At 34.9% G+C, this 17232-nt stretch overlaps 2 protein-coding genes across 3 annotated transcripts; both read left to right on the forward strand.

Annotated features, from left to right (window-relative positions):
* Positions 1-657: 657 nt before the first annotated feature.
* On the forward strand, positions 658-6204 carry LOC116158711 (diacylglycerol O-acyltransferase 1-like). The gene is made up of 9 exons (XM_031471540.1): positions 658-764; positions 923-1012; positions 4268-4359; positions 4408-4460; positions 4507-4609; positions 4713-4829; positions 5235-5512; positions 5567-5842; positions 5917-6204. Exons 1-9 carry the CDS (start codon positions 748-750, stop codon positions 6127-6129), a joined length of 1239 nt encoding a protein of 412 aa, XP_031327400.1. The 5' UTR covers positions 658-747; the 3' UTR covers positions 6130-6204.
* A 4075-nt stretch (positions 6205-10279) lies between these two features.
* Positions 10280-14756, forward strand: LOC116158755 (diacylglycerol O-acyltransferase 1-like). Of its 2 annotated transcripts, none has more exons than XM_031471586.1 (9): positions 10280-10352; positions 11016-11096; positions 12530-12621; positions 12672-12724; positions 13186-13288; positions 13343-13450; positions 13757-14025; positions 14075-14344; positions 14400-14756. In XM_031471586.1, the coding sequence occupies exons 1-9, from the start codon at positions 10318-10320 to the stop codon at positions 14598-14600; spliced, it is 1212 nt and encodes a 403-aa protein (XP_031327446.1). In that variant the 5' UTR covers positions 10280-10317; the 3' UTR covers positions 14601-14756. The 2 variants fall into 2 exon arrangements, with proteins under 2 accessions (XP_031327446.1, XP_031327445.1); XM_031471585.1 differs by having other exon boundaries at positions 14075-14347; positions 14400-14752.
* Positions 14757-17232: the final 2476 nt, after the last annotated feature.

Below are 17232 nucleotides of genomic sequence, written 5' to 3' on the forward strand. Positions count from 1 at the left end.
CTTAATCCTTTTATCATACCTACATCAGTAGCCCTCATCCTTTTCCAATTCATCCATCCTGCTTAAATCCTGTGGTTAATTTCCCTGTCCAGTTCCCCCTAGTAATGTAGGAGTCGAGGTATTTGCACTCTCCAGTTCTAACCTTCTAATAGGTATATATGCTACCAAGAATGCCCTCTTCTTCAAGCCATATGTACTTTGTCTTTGTTCTACTAATCCTGGATCCTCCATCTTCGACTGCCTTCATCTTTCCTTTTTTTCCTCCACTTTCTCTTTGCTCCGACCTACATGCACAATATAATCTGTAAATTCACCCATTCTCCTACTTCTTCTGGTTAATTATGGTGGGTGTTGTCCTCTTATATTTCTATTATATAAAATGGAGTTAATATTGGAAAAATTGGGGCTGCTTTCTGTTGAATAGGTACATTACATGGGCTCAATTTGTAGATCCTCTAAAATTAACAGTTTGATGAAAATAGATACGGTGCTTGTTTTTCTGTAGAGATACATGACAGTTTGAATGTAATGTTTATTTTACTATCTTCTAACAAAATTTTGTAATAATGAAACAAATTACTATAAATTAATGTTATCACGTAAGCTTTCTGTCTAATTGAGTTTCCTTGTAATTCTTTCATTTTTGTATATGCGTCGCTTAGCATTCTCCGTTATCGTGTGCGTGTGCTACATTCATTCGGTTCCCATAATCTCAAAACAGCCCAACAGAAAAAATTTTGGGGAAAAATGCCTGTAGCTCAAAGGTACGTAACAATGTTATTTATATGTTTAGTACAATTGTACCATTTGTGCAACATTCCATGTACTTTACATGGAAAAGTGAAGGATGCTAGGTATATTATCGCTGTTTTAAAATCTGAATTTTATTTAAAAGTGATTTTGATTGGAGCTTTCGTTTCAGGATTGGAAACGAAAATTATGCATTAACCAATTGGTTGGTAATATTTTTCCTTTGTTTCGTCTTGGCAAATATCCTCGACAATTACAAAACGTAAGTGTATTGCGAAATATTTCACAAAACTAGGTTATTCTTATTTGCTTCTTCGTTAATAAGAAATTTACTACGTTATATTAGTAAGCAATTCAATTGAAACACAAAATAATATGGGCAGAATATGATCTCTCGTTTTCTGGAATCGGCTGCAACCAAATAAGATCGGAGAAAAGCTATCTATTATACCATGGCCTTATTAGGGCATGTATTATACCTGTTATAGGTACCTATTATACCCATTATACCTATTATACCTATTATACATTATATAAATTGTATTTCTTTCTTTATTCTTTCTCCTAATTATATTGTAAATTTTTTTTTCTTTCTTTCTCCTTGGTGATTTTGATCTAAGTGGACAACCAGGAGCGGCGCTTGTGTATGTTCCTGAACTTGCACCTTTTGTCATGCTTGTGTGTCAATTAAAAAAATGTTCAACAACATGGAAATTTCATCGATAATGTAAAAAAATGTTATTATTTGCTATTTGCTCTGTTGACAATAAAGACGTTTATTATTATTATGGTCGGTGTTTCTTGTGAGAACTCAGGTCTAGCCTGGTTAACTAATCGCACGGATTAAAATCAAGTAACGATTAGTGTCTGTGTCTGGTGAAGTTATGTAGGGTTCTAAAGAAAAAAAAAAAAAAAATATTCACACACTCGCATTGGAAATCTACGGATAGTATGTAATTCATACTTACCAACATAGCTATTAATGGCCACAATAGTCAACGCTATCAGGAAAGAAGAAAACAAAATAAAAATATCATTATTATTATTATTATTATTATTATACACAAATTACACAAAGTAATGCTAAAACTTGTTACTTGTTTGAGAATCATGTGTAATAATTAATTTTTTCACTTAAAGAATACATGTAACGTAAATAAATTAAATGATATTGTCGATGTTCTTTTCTAACGTATACATATTACTCCCAACAAAGAATATTACTCTTTGCTTCCGATTAAAATGATGCCTATCAACGTTTTTTGCCACTTGTAGGTGAAACTGCTGCATTATTGAAAAGAAGTGTCCACATTTAAACGCTCATGATACAGGTAGTAAACCTAATAGAGAACTGTTAGTCCGTGACAAGAGCTGATGTTTAAAAATGGATGGAAAGTATGGCAAACCTCGTTTTCTTTTTTTACCTGAAAATCTAATTTGAAACTTTCATTTCTAACTTGTTTGCTGGCAGACAATAAATAAGAAATTACCATAAAAAAGTGAACAAATAGACGAGACCAGAAATAGATTCAAGATCCACGTCACTTTATATTGTTCTCTACGTTCTAACAACGCTCATTTCAATATCAACGATAGTAAAAATATAAGGTCATTTTTCACACATAAATTCACCTTATGGCTAATAAAGTTGATCCCATTTACTAGAAATTCTCATTGACTACCAACTTAAATGGAAAAGAATAGCAAATTCTTGCTAAATGGGTTCATTCCTGATAAATTCACCTTTAAGACCTAGTTTTTGATTGAAATTACTAATATCAATAAAATATCCTTGACACAATTTCCTTAAAGGGAACCAACCATTCCTTAAATTGTTTATACAAATCAAGAAAATTTTTACATCAACTCATATATGCGGATCTTATAGACGGTTCCTTCTAAATTGATCAATGATAATGGAACGTCGATCTACTTTCCACTTTACACCTTCCACTTTACTTTACCCTTTACTTTACACTTTACTTTGCACTTTACTTTACACTTTACTTTACACTTTACTTTACACTTTACTTTACACTTTACTTTACACTTTACTTTACACTTTACTTTACACTTTACTTTACACTTTACTTTACACTTTACTTTATACTTTACTTTACGGCTTTACGCAAATTAAAGATTCATCTTCCGTCAGATTTGATTCGCTACTCGCTCTTGACATAGTGTAATAGTCTAAAATGAACTTTGTGATGTAGTCATCTGGCGACAGAACTGCAGGTGTCGTAATTGTTAATGCGGGCACATTCATTTCTGTATCTACAGTAGCAACAACTTGATCGGCTGGTTCTTCAGGTCACTGATCACTTGACAGCTTTAAAAACAGCGGTCCTGATAGCCATCGATCGACTTTATGTCGGGCGTTGCATTATCCCGTGTAGCTGCGTCTGCAACATTCATCTTTGTAGGCACCCACCGCAATGCGTCTACGTCTGAGTATTCTAGTATTTCTCCTACCCGTGGGGTCACGAACCGTTTAAATTTTCTTGTACTACTGCGAATCCAACAAAGAGCCATTCGCGAGTCTCCCCAAAAGTATTTTAACGGAAATGCTCCAGAAATGACGTCGCCTTTGGCGCTCTGGAATTTTCTACGCGCGCGATAGTGGGATTTTGTAGGAATATTCGAGAATGTTCGGGACTTACATTGCTTGCGTGTATAAATGGTTGCGGACCGAACATCGCGCCAGTCTACTACCGAACGAGTACGTAAACATCGAGTGCGGAAATATAAATTGCGAAGTGTGAGTGATATAAACAATCGATATAAATTGTAATTTTATAGTGTTTTAGTTTTGTTTAATAAATATTGATATAAATCGAACCCGAATTTATAAATCACGTTACAGTATATTTTGCTCATTCCCAACGTATGATAAATTTTGCTCTAAGAACACCATTAAAGCTGCTTGTAGCTCCAAGCGTGGAATTGTAAGTTATTTCAATGGTGTAACTCTGGTTTTCGGTTCAACGAAGGCAGTTCAATGATATCGCAGTATTATTTGCGATGGAAGAGACCTTGTGTAGTAAACGGTGGTTTGTTTTTTTTACATCCTCCTAAACGATACTGAACCAGGCTGACAAGTAGAGAAGATTAGCTTCAGCGAAGTGCTGGTACTCGGCAGAGATGAGCTGTGAATTAGAGAGTCTCTATGGTACATATTAGGTTCTCTACGGCTGAAGCGAATGTCAGGATACCTTCAAAATCATTTTCTTTGTCATGTTTCAAACTTCGTGTCTTCTGTACCATGGTTTCAACAATCAAGTTCGGTCGTCCATAGCGCCGACTTAAATCTTCAGGTTCACTGTGGCAAGTTGTTTCCCAACGGCAAAATACATCACATCATCAACAACGTTGTTGGGCTCTCTCATGGACTTATTTATAAGATCAAAATGAAATTAAATTTTCATTGGCCCATCAGGAGCTCGTTTGCTATTTGTTATACAAGTTTATTTCATAAGGTATAGCATAAACGATTATTTCTGATTTTTTGTTGCAGGTATGGAATCATACGAAGCCCTCTTCAATTAACAACAGATTTATACGAATTTCTAATTATTTGGTGGTGGTTGTTTGCACTATTCTATTTAGGTAAAAATTCAAACTTGGATTTATGTTATACTAACTATTTTTCCACAGTGATCGTGTTGCAAATCGTCATTTCTGCAGTTCTTGAAAAGTGTCTTCTTTCCGTAAGTATCTAAACAGTGCAGTGAAATTACTGCAAGGTTTTTTCAGCGACTGATGTCTGAAAACAAGGGAGCATTACTGCACACTGTAAACACCTTTCTTCTATATAATGTGTTTGCGTGCATTTGCTTCTACCAAAAGTTGAATGGAAGTAAGTATTTCTGTTTTGGACTGACAAATCCAGTTTACCGTTCAAACGTTTTTAGTTCAATATAATGAAATTTGTTAATTGTGTAATTGACTTTAATTTCCAGTTTTTGCTTTCGCTTTGGCTCCACACTTATTTTTTCCCACAATGAAACTGTTATCATATCAATTAAATAATAGAAGAATTAGAATACAGAATGAACAAACAGCTGAATTGAAGTCAGGTATGTATTTTAGAATTTAATTATTATTTAGTGCAGTCGTTCGGCCCGAAGAAATACCGGAGAAAGAAAAACTGTTAGTAGTAGAACGATTATTTGACTATACGGCTTAGATACTAAAGGAAAACGAAAGCATCAAAATGAAGTGCTATTCACATTTCATTTGTTCGAACTAAATCCAACAAATGCTGGGTTTTCCTCATTGACCACCTTCTTAAGGATGTTGCAGAAGTTAAAAATAAACTATAATTTTGCATTTGATACGCGCACAAAAATGCTTTTCCACAGCTCTAGTCCCAAAAACATTAAAACTGTAAAACAAAAAATTTCCTGTTACTGTCAAAAAATCGTCTTACTATTTGCCCCTTTTCCAATATACAGCGTGATTTTAATAGTTACGAATCGTAGATCAGAACACCAAGATCGAACATTTCAAAATTGGAAGTTTGAGGCACTTGTTCCGATACATGTTTTGTTCTGGATGTCTGGTATATAAATTTCATACTTGGAAAAAAGGAAAAAGTGATTATAAAGCATCACTTACGTTTATTTTACGGAGTGTCGCAATGTTGTTGGCTTGTTCACTTATAATGCATCAATATGTGATGACTGAGCTCCAAAATGCATCGTACTACATTGATAAGAGGCAGCATCTCAACCTTCTCTCCACTTTTTTAAAATTAGCAGTAAGAATTAATTGTAAAACAAATTGTATAGTAGGTGTCTGTTAATCATTGCAGTTACCTATACACATCGTATGGTCAGCATTCTTTTACTTCTATCTTTATAATGCTTGTTTCAAACTGCCTTCCATTCTTTTTGGTACTGAGAAGATCACATATATACAAGACTGGTGGAACTCCGCGAATATAGGAGCCTATTGGGCTACGTGGAACTATCCAACCCACTTGTTTTTTAAGGAAGAAGTTTTTATACCAGCTTTGGAAATGGGGCTTAGCAAACATCAAGCAGCATGTGTGGTGGGTGTCGTTTCTGGGGTGATTCATGAGTATTTGGTATGTAAATTCATTGCAGTGATTATTATTAGTACTGGTTTAAACAACATTAAGTATTTTATTTTTTGTTGTAGTGGACAATACCATTTCGAATTGGATACGGTGGCGCTCTCCTAATAATGATGGCACAGATACCATTTTCATCTCTATCGAAGCATATCAGTTACAGATTTGGAAACCAATGGGGAAACGTGTTGGTATGGATGCAGCTAATTATAGGACACACCTTATATGCAATTCTAATTCATTACTTCACACAGTACCTACCAAACAAATCAACGATCTAAAGATAACTTGTATTAATTTACGTGTTTGAAAATAAATATTGCGCCGCTAAATAGCAGGTCGTTTGCTCTACAGCATTACGATTGTTTGACAGTATCTAAAAGTAATACCATTGTAAGTATTTAAACAATGGTAATACCTACCTAAAATTACAGGGTGTAGCATCTATGACCCCTCGGATCATAATTCCTTTACCAAAATAATCTTGGAGAAAAATTGTGCACAATTACCGTCTCCATGTTTCTAAAATAGTTCTGAACACCAGTAGCGTGCTGTATATTCCAGTGACGTATCAAACGTTTTTGTTTAATGGAACACCACATAAGTACTTTACTGCAGATTTGGTACTCGAAAAATACTTATTTTTTATGTAACATTTTATACGCTTAACTTTAGTGATTCTTTTATTGCATTTTGATCCTTCATTAGCAAAAACTGAAACATGAAGCTACAGCGTGATCCGGGTCAACTTAAGTGCCTATTAGACTACTAATATAACTTTATGCAAGTAAAAAAATTTTCTGTGGATAACTCAGATACCACCCGCACGTGCGCGATTCTGTCTCTTTATGTTTAAGAATATATGTGCAAAAGTTGCTTCCAATCGGTTCAACCGTTTAGCCGAAAATGAGAGTAGGTACAGAGAGACCGACCGACAGACCGATCGACATCATCGATATTTCGTTTGATTCGGCTTCCTGGTGCTTCAAAACGTGTATTTCCGTCAAAAAAGTGTGGGGTCATTTTTTACCCCAATGCAATACCTCCCTTGCTAACGTGCAGGTAGTAAAAAAGCAGTAATGCGTGTGTGATAACATTTTTAATAATACTTATCTATTTAATGCACATATACAGGGTAAACTACGTTTTAGACCGTTGAAAACGTTCATACAATGGGGAGTTTGTTAGAGAGTGGCAACACTACATTTTTTAATTGTACAACCCTTGCCGACTTTCTGCTTAGACATTTTGTAATTTTAGACAAGGTAGGTACCGGTCGGTGCGTTAAGTTAATCGATCTTTATGGTAAAAAAACGGATATCAATTATATTGGAAGTACAATGACGCCAGACGTTGGGGCTCGGGGCCCCTTACCCCCCCCCCCTCCCTCAATGGCCCTGTGAGTCTAGTACCGCATCCACCATCTAAGCGAGCCCGGATATTTATTAACTGGTTTGGTTTTTTTAAAGTTTTTCAATCCTAGGGGCATTTCCCACTCCGATAATTGAAACTTATGGACCACAGTATACTAACTTCATACTTATACAGGGTTACCAAAAACTCCCGGAACGGTGTTTACGTTTCAAACAAGTGAAGAAACATCTTGAGACAAATACAGGGTCAGAACAATTACATTTGTAGATAGTTTAAAACTTTCATACACTGCAGAGTTTTTTTGGACGGTCGATTTCCACCTTATTTTAATTCATTCCCAAAAGCAAAACCTAATATCTTAGTTATTTTGAGAGGTATTACTGCCAAATGAGAAAGCAACATACCTATTTGTTATGTTTATAATAAATTGTCGACCTTTCTTGATTTCGCAATATGATCATAATTGGACGTTTGAACCCTTTGAAGCCCCTAGTGAGATTGGTGGTTCTAAAAATAATTTATCGTTTTTTGATTTGTTTCATACACTCTACTTTTTGGATACCTCTAAAAGAAAAAAATCGAATGGTGTAGGATCCGAAATATGTTTCTGGCCTCTAAGAAAACACCACTGACCCCATGGTATGAAAGTTTTAAACCATCAAAAATTCAAGTTTTGACCCTCTACTTCGCCCCCTTATATTTTTCTAATTATATCCGGTACCTACGCTTTACATAAATACAATGTAGATACGTTTTGTTTTTTATGTAAATGTACCGACTTATTTTATTTTGTCTTAATAATTTCGTAAAAGTTGGTTTATTATTATGTAAGTATTAAAAAATCGTTTTCCTGATATGGGGCGCAAAATCTTTTAGGGCTCAGGGCGTTGCTGGTGGTGCTCACACGACTTTAGTTAACCTTGAGAATCCCATACCCACGTCTACAGTGGCTCCTAACCGTGACTAGCCGCTTTGTATTAAAAGCATAGGGATACAGCACCCTGGCAAAGGGCTAATAACAGTCCATATACTGTATGATTAAGTTATAAATTCATTTCGGACATTTTTCAAAATGTTTGTAAAACCACTCTGGTTATGCGTGTTCTAGCATTGCAAGGAAATTGTATTTGTTTCATTTATTTGCTATTTTATATAATCGTAAGGAAGCCAAAAGGAAATGTTGTCATTACCTTTAGAAGGGATTTGTTGGTGGTTGTTATTATATGTTATATAAATTAGATTTTGAAGTTATCGAGACCAATTCCGAAACCGATATCTACAATTTTTGTTTGCGTGCTTGTGCCATTGCGAGGAGCTTGTCGGTGCTAGTTTGTTCACGTTTCAGGTTTGTTAGATGATTGAAACTTAGTCATTTGTGCATTATAAAGTAATTTCTTGAAATTAACGTCACGTTTGTGCTTTTATATCACCGATTCGTACGGACGATTCGTTGTTGATCAAAATTTTGCTTTTGTTTAGTCAACCTAAATTGAATTATTGGTTCTTATTGTGCGTTAATTACGATTTTAGTATACAACAACGCGAGTGTCGAACGTTAGACATTGCTATCACAATTTTTATGTTCCGCCCCTTGTTTTTGTTTGTGTTTTTATCTGTAACAGATAAGGCAAAAAAGCGTCCTTCTGAGCTCAAGCGGCCGTTACGACCAGAGGTCAAAGGTTATATTTTTATTTTCAGCGACTCCTTGATATAATGTTTGATTACATACTGGTTTTCGATACAATGGGATTGTAATTAATATATTTGTTTGAATAGTCATTTAACTATTATAGCTCCGTTGTTTTCTACGAAACGTTGTCATTTCAGATCTAGGTATTACAGTAGCAGTAGCGGCAAGTAACCACAACAAGTAAACAAGTAAACGATTTACAAAAAGCGCATTTCCACTTGCATTCATTTCCCATTTGCAAGATGCAACTTATGTTAAAATCGTAAAAATCCGGCCACAAATATGAAAGATATCGTTGCACATGTGTATTCCATTTTTGACGTGCTACTTCAATTTCCGTTTATAAGAAGAATTTCATTTCAATGCTTTTCTAAATAAGAAAGTTGGAACTGTGCATTCGCAAATCTAAATTTTGAAACTAACGTTAGATTTTCCTTTGTTCCAAGCGCCTATGTATCAAATTTCGTTTAAATTCTTACATAAATGAAAAAGTTGACACTGCGCATGCGCAAAACCAAATTTTGAAACTGGCGTTTGATTTTCATTTATTCCAAGTGCCTATGTATCAAATTTCATTCAAATACCTACTTTTATAAATAAAAAAGTTTGCAATTCGGTTTATAAATAGTCGAGAAGCGAAAAGTGAACTGTGAATTTTGAATCGATTCGACTCAACTTTTTGCATTGCGTAAAATATGGCTAAAGCTATGCCCATATTGAATTTCATGCATTTCAGTTCATAACTAACGGAGATATTCAAGCGATCGGACATTTCTAACCAAAGTTATCGTTCACACGGACAGATAGAGGGACAACAGACAAAGGAACAGACGGACAGATCAATAATCACTTTTTTTTGTAAGCGGTTCAGAAAAAATCCTTCCTTGGTGCAAGCCTCGACACCATAACGAACCAAATAGCGAAAAAAGTAGAATAGCTCTTAACATAAAGAACTAGTAACGTCTCAAAACGAGCGGCCGGCCGGCCGGCCGGACGGACGGACGGACAAAGTGGCCACAATTTTTCTGTGAGATTCTTTAGAACTTTAAAGCTTAAACTCCCAGAAAACCAAACGAAGAAATTAGTGTCTTACTTTTACCTTTTAAATTATATGCTCAGTCAGTCATTTTGAAAATAAAAATTACTGTTAGCAGGGTGATTGTAACATAACACCATTGAGTAATTTCCTTCACTCAACGATAACACATAATTAATTGCTACGCAATTCATACCAACTAAATGTTGAAACATAAACGTATATCATCAATTAGGATATCATAGTTAAGATATCGGTAATTCATTTTGCTTGTTTTCTTAAGTTTCACCTAGCATTAATTTGCAACTTTAATGTACAGAGGCTCTTTTAAGCGAAAATAGCTTCAATCTTCTCAAACATTTCATCAAAATGAACGAGAGCAGATCCATTCAAAAGAAACAAAGGTAAGTACCTTACTAAATTTACCTTACCCTTAAATCTTAATTAACATGTCATATACTTCTTTTATTCAAATTTATTTTAGCTAGCTCTCTAGTGTTATTAATTATTCTTCATTAGCACACAGTCTTAATGATTTGGCCCTGATTACTGGTGCTTAATTTTTTAGTATGTCTTCATTATAAGGTACCTATGCTAGATAGAAAACAACAATTTTAAGTACGTTTATCACCACGGATTGCTATAATATTGTAGTTGCGGTTCTGTGCCCCTGCGTCATTGACTCCAACAGTAGTGTGAGAAATCTATTGAAAACTTATCAGAAATCAGAATCAGAATTAGCATTACTTTTTCATATTAAATAAACTAATTATTGACCTTAATTTGTTTGTTTACATCTATACGTGGAAGCAACCTTAGGAAACATGGGTGAAGATTACGGTGGAAGCGTTTCCGTTAGTTATGAACCGAATTGCCTGAAATTCAAACTGGGCATAGCTATAGCCATATAGTACACAACGCCAAAAATTTAATACAATCGATTCAACATTCACAGTGCCCTTTTACTTTATTACAGTCCCTATTATAAACTATTGTCTGGTTTTTCTTGTGCTAGTTAAACTTATAGATTTTGTAGATTTTGTTTAACATACTTTTTTCGCACACAGATCAGCCAATGGACTGTCTAACTGGTTCCGATTGATGCTAGCAATAACATTAGCCATCTTGGCATTGGATAATTACAGAAGGTAAAAATGTTTAGTAGATTAGATTATCTGTGTTGTACCTGTGTATTCTTAATTACACTATGCTAATACAAAGTATAATCGACAAATGACTTAAAACTGACTGGGTCGTACTGAATATTCAATAAGTAATATTAAAATTCGCAAAGTACCTGATGCCATCACCGAACTTCCATCTTTTGGGTCAGATTTTATTGGATTTGTATGCCATTTTCTGTTTCTCGATCACCAAACCTGGATAACCAGGGGTTGGTGACTGTGAGACTGGATGTGGCGGGGGATACCCACTTCTTTTTCGTTGACTTAGACCCTTAATTTTAGATCTACCTACACGCAAGCGCATAAATGGCAGTCCTCGTAACCGATTAACCACGGAATGGCGGAAGAAATTAAAATATAAGTCAATTATAAGAGAAGCAATCAAAAGGATGCTTTTCACCTAAGTTTAATACAATTTACTAGCAGCTTTCGTAATTGGTAAACCTAATTCTAATTACAAATAACCGAACGCGTAGTTTCTCAAGGGCTAAATTTTAATTAATGATAATTAAGTACAATGCATAATTCAGCCAACGTTAAATTTCACCCATTTTGAAGTAATTAGACCACTAAGTTTTGTGACTTTTGTGACAGAAACGATATTAAATTACGTATTCAATTCAATTATTCAAAAAAGTGAAAACATGTTACCATTTCAGTATTGCTATGATGGATTCGAACTGAAATAATTAACAAATGCCTGATTACATTTCACATTTCACTTCTACGATTCAATTTCATCGACTGTGTACATTTTTAGTAAAACTATACTCATAGAACGACCACATTGCACCTTGTTTACAAGTAAGTTGTTCGTTTAAGTTGCGTTCCTCTGCCAACGGGATCCTTGACTACTCACCCGAACGCTTTCCTTACAAGTTAAATATCAATTTCGGTTTTATTTATTACTTCCTGGAAACTATATGAAACGTGAATGGCCCAACTATTTTTTTACACAATAAACAATTTTCGTTGGTGTTAAATCCCCACAAAGGATTAAGAACGTTGCCGTTGAATGTTAATTTTAGGAGTGAACACCTTAGTTAGGTTCCGAATTTTCTACTTTTACGAATTGTGTTTAAAAAATGGGGTAGTAAATATTATTATCGTTTAAAAAGAGGGTAAGTAAGATGGTCCACTTAGGTAGAATGCGTACAACTCTAGTACTGGATTTTGGGGTAAAAAAAATTAAATTAAGAGAGATGTAAACGAAGGTAGAATTGGGTTTTTGAATCCTATTTAACATACGTAACTATTTCTAAAACTTTCATCCACTACTAAAGTCACCCATGGCCGTAAAAATGACAATTATCTCATATACAGGGCCGCTTATACATAGTATATCCGTGCATCAAATCATTTTGTACCTACTCGTCTATCATATCACATGATTATAGGTTTGGAATTATAATGAATCCCTTTGAGATAGTAAAGTTGGTTACCGTAACGATCTTTAACCATTCATGGCTGTATGGAATAATATTTCTTTGTAAGTAGATCTATACAATATTTTTAATACTATTTAAAATTGTATTATAGGTATTTTACAACAAATGGCTCAAACTTTCTTCATAGAGAAGTTATTATCTTGGGTAAGTCACAACATAGCATGTGTTGTCTTCCCATTTCCATTTCATTTTTAATAAACAATTATTATTAAAATGATTTTCTGAACTTGAAGAAAAGGGGAATTACTTCAATTAAATATTAACGCTTTGCAAGTGATATACGGGGTGTAACAATGAAGTATGTGCAAAAAGTGGGCTGTAGAGGGGACCAAAACAAAACATAGATAAACCAAAGGTCCAAAATGTATCGTTTGGAAGTTACGTTCCCAAAGGTCACAAAGTTTACGCTCCTTCTTCAATTTTTTTTCTCAGGAACTACAAGAAGTAAGGACCGAAACTTCGGTTTTTTGGGTCTTTCTAGTTTTGTAAACAAAAAACCAAAATGTCTAAGATAAAACCAAAATTCTGTCCGTACTGTGAAATGCTTAGTTTTGTCGAAGTACCTAAGCGGTGTTAATCTTTCTCACGGTTTTTAAATATTTTAGAATCGTTTATCAGAACGACAAGGAATGACTCTACACGCCATCAACGCTTTCTTTGTTGCGGTTACCTTTGTCGTTACGGTTAGATTTAATCAAGCAAGTTTCGGTAAGTCAGTGTGTTAATAAATAACGCCTTCTTAAGGACGAGTTCTTGTTTCAGGCGTTATTAGGACAGTTTCATCGACTTTGGTACAGTGTAGCATCATAAAGACGTGGTCATATGCATACGTAAACAAGGAGTTAAGAAAACAATCAATAAAAAGAGATGGTACGTAAGAAAACAGGTGAGCCATAAGTTGGACCAGCAATTATAAATAAGAGTGAAAATAATGTAACCTAAAAAGGAACTAAATGCAAGTCTCATCTCATTAAACCTTCAAACTTCTATTCTAAGAGAGCTTGATTTAAGAACATAAACATTTAAACATACCTACCATAAAATTTGGTGAAGACTCATGATCATTTACTTCGAGAATATTCCGGAATGAAAAAAATGTATGCTCTACCCCCGATTGTTAGACATTTCACCAAAATTCATTTTTCGCTCCAGATTTCAATGTTTCTCAAATTTTAGATAAAGGTACGTCACAATATCCGAGGAACGTTACACTTAAAAATTTGTGTGAATACATGTTGTGCACTCCACATGTACAGTATAAGTTATCCTACCCAGACCGCCAGTACCCTACCTTCAGAGAATGTATGAGACAACTATTCTTGGCTTTTAGCGTAATCTGCGGTATGACGTTCCTGGCAAAGCAGTTTATTTTTCCAGAACTGAAACTGTTAAAACATAACCATTTCAATGGTACTGAAAAAGTGCAACGTTTTTTTACCGTTATGGTAAGGAACGCCATTTGCCCATACATTGGTTGGATGGCACTTTTTACAGGTGTTCTTACATCTATTCTGGATTTTGGGGTATTTCTTATTCTATAGAATCATCCATCCCACTTACGCCATTCTAACCGGAATGCCGCATGTAGTATTTGAGGAGGATTGGTGGAACTCACCTAACATGGACGAATTTTGGAGACTATGGAATCGCCTAATTTACGACGCCCTTAAACTGACAGTTATGATCCCATTATTGCGGAAAGGTTTCGGTAAGCGAACCGCTAAAACAATTTCATTTCTGATTGCCGGTCTTCTTCACGAAATTGTGGTAAGTGATCAAAACATTGTTTCACTATTGTTATTAATAGACTTTTTAACAGAACACCTTACCTTTGGGAATCTACTCTGGAGCAGGCATATTGGTTACACTTTTTGAAATACCTGTCGGATATGTTTCCACATATGTCACGCGAAGATTTGGCGACGAGGTCGGCAACACGTTAATATGGGTCTACTTCAATATTAACCACACCGTATCATTCGTCTTCGCATATATCACTTACGACTTATTTGAAGCTTAGATAACAGTTGTACCTTTTAGGTAAATTAGTACGCGATACACCTAAGGATACCAGAAGAACAACTTGTTCAATGAGTAACGCCTAGTATAGGTTTATATCTTCATGTCTCCATGACCGTTGTCAATCTTATTATAAAATTAACAAATGTCTGTAGTTTGAATTGCAGTCGTATAAAAGGTTAAGTACAAAATAATGTACCTACTCTTTTGGACACTCCAGCCGATAATTTTTTTTTCATTTTTTCATCACAATACCTTTGCTAATCTTCACCCGTACGACACGAATTTGTCGATCTGACTCAGGAAGTACTTCTTTGATTATTCCCATTGGCCAGTTGAGGCTCTTTGTATCGTCGTCTCCCACAAAAACAACTTACTCTAACGTAAACTGGCTTGTTAAGTTCGTCTTCTCTGAAAAGAATTCCGAGCTGACCAGGATATTCGCTCCAAAAACGTTCTCTCAAAGAATCTCTTAGGACCTGGGGACGTTGTAATTTCTTCGTCATCTGCCATCAACTGTTGAGAGCTGTATGACAGAAAACTGATGGACCGAGAGTTGATGACTGGTTCACAGTCGCAAAAAATTGTCATCAAATCTTCGTAATTCAAAGAAGCGCGGCCCTGTACTCTTCGGAGTAGTTATTTTATCACTCCCACCATCCGCTCACAGAAGCCTCCCTACCAAGGTGCTGCTGGTGGATTGAAACTCCATTCGAACCGTTCGTTTCCACTCTTATTAAACCGTCCTCGCCAACAAAAGACAACAGCGTGTCTAACCACAACGCGTTTGCTCGTTTGAAGAATTACCATCTAACAATGAATTATTTAATTAAATGACAACATATTAAAAAAATATAATGCATTTTGAAAATAGCTTCATGTAGATGTTATTTCGGTCTAAAGACCAAAAATTATGACGGGACATCCTGTAAATTTCAATTTATGAAGTGTAAATCGGGGGATTACCTACGAATAAGCACAGATGTTATTTTATTTGAATTTGAATTTCCGTATTTGTTTGTTTTAGAATTGTTTGCAATTGCTGTTCTAAGCAAGTACTATGCAGCTCCAGAGTAGCTCTTGTGAGAGCAAATGAATTGTACAATTTGGTTCAATCGAATCAAAAAAGAAATAAAGAACACTTCCGGCATCTTCTACAAAGAAAAATTCCAATATTAACATAAATTAATGGTTTGGGAGACTCCGTATCCTCAATCAATTTCCGAAATTTCCAAAGGATTAACTACACAAATATTAATTAACACCTGTCACAATTCTTGGACACAAGAAGGAAAATTTGACATGAAAACTCTATCCGAATCACACAATGGATTCGAATAAACACACAATTAATTGATTGAAAATTTTCCGAAACACATGAAATGAAAAATTAAAACAACGTTCCTGAAAGAAAGAAGCTCACAAAGCTTGTTTGGACAAATTACTCCGCACTCATATGGTCAATAGTTAAACATATTAAAAATCTTAAATTACTGACAGTTTTTTTCTCTTATTAATCTGGTCGTACAACGATTTCCGATTAGCTGTGCTTAACATTCCACACAAACAACTTGATGAATAAAATAAAGGGTTGCAGGTAGCTTCTCACAAAACTGTTATTAACTTGCTTCTCCACACTTTATTATAATAATGACAAACTACGTCCGAATAAAAATAGCGTAAAGAAACGTACACGCTTTGCAACCGTCGGGAAACAGCGGCCAAGGTTTTTCGGCGATTTCAGTATTTAACGAAATACAATTTCCACTATAAAAAATCTCTTCCTCCAGGACTTTCAAATAAAACCGCCCATCACAATTAGGGCCTAAACACACCAGTCGGTTTTGGCCAAGTCGGCCGCCTACTCGGCAGCCTGCTGTTATAACACGCACGTAGCGGTAAACCATTCGACTCAGAAAATTTAAAAATTGCCATGTTGGCACTAATTACTATCAGAACTGTAATCATCTGACTCAAAGGAAGAATTAATTTTATATAATCAATGTTTTTCATGTGCTATGAACCAGACAATCCTTGAATTACATTAATCAAGAATTCAATATCAATAATAAGATCCATTCTGAAAACATAAAGCAGTATTTAATAGGTTTGACAACAACACACTTCCAAACCCCTTGAAAAATACGTTTACGTGTGAAAAGGGGGCTATTTGATAAAGCTATTTTGAATAAAATATATATAAATTTTTGAATAATATTTTGGTCCATAAAGACTATTTTGACACGTCATCACTCCAAATATGTAAAGTAAAAATGAACACACGAAGTGAAACGTTGACTCAAATATTTTATGAAACCGATAATAATCTTTGCACTTCAAAATAATACAAATGCAAAGTGATAAGTGAAAATTTGCACAGTAGCTTTATGAAATAGGCTCCCTGGTCTGCTTGTTTTGCATTAGAGCATAAGCGCACCGCACGAGGGTATGCGCAGTGTTGTACACAATTGCAGACAATTCTAAAACGAACAACAAATACGGAAATTCAAATTCAAATAAAATCACCTCTGTACTTATTCATAGGTAATCGAGCGATTTACACTTCATAAATTGAAATTTTGTCATATACAGGATGTCCCGTCATAATTTTTGGTCTTTAACATTATTTTTAA

This window comes from Photinus pyralis, unplaced genomic scaffold (genome assembly GCF_008802855.1).
Source record: "Photinus pyralis isolate 1611_PpyrPB1 unplaced genomic scaffold, Ppyr1.3 Ppyr1.4_LG1, whole genome shotgun sequence".
In the NCBI taxonomy this organism is placed as follows: domain Eukaryota; kingdom Metazoa; phylum Arthropoda; class Insecta; order Coleoptera; family Lampyridae; genus Photinus; species Photinus pyralis.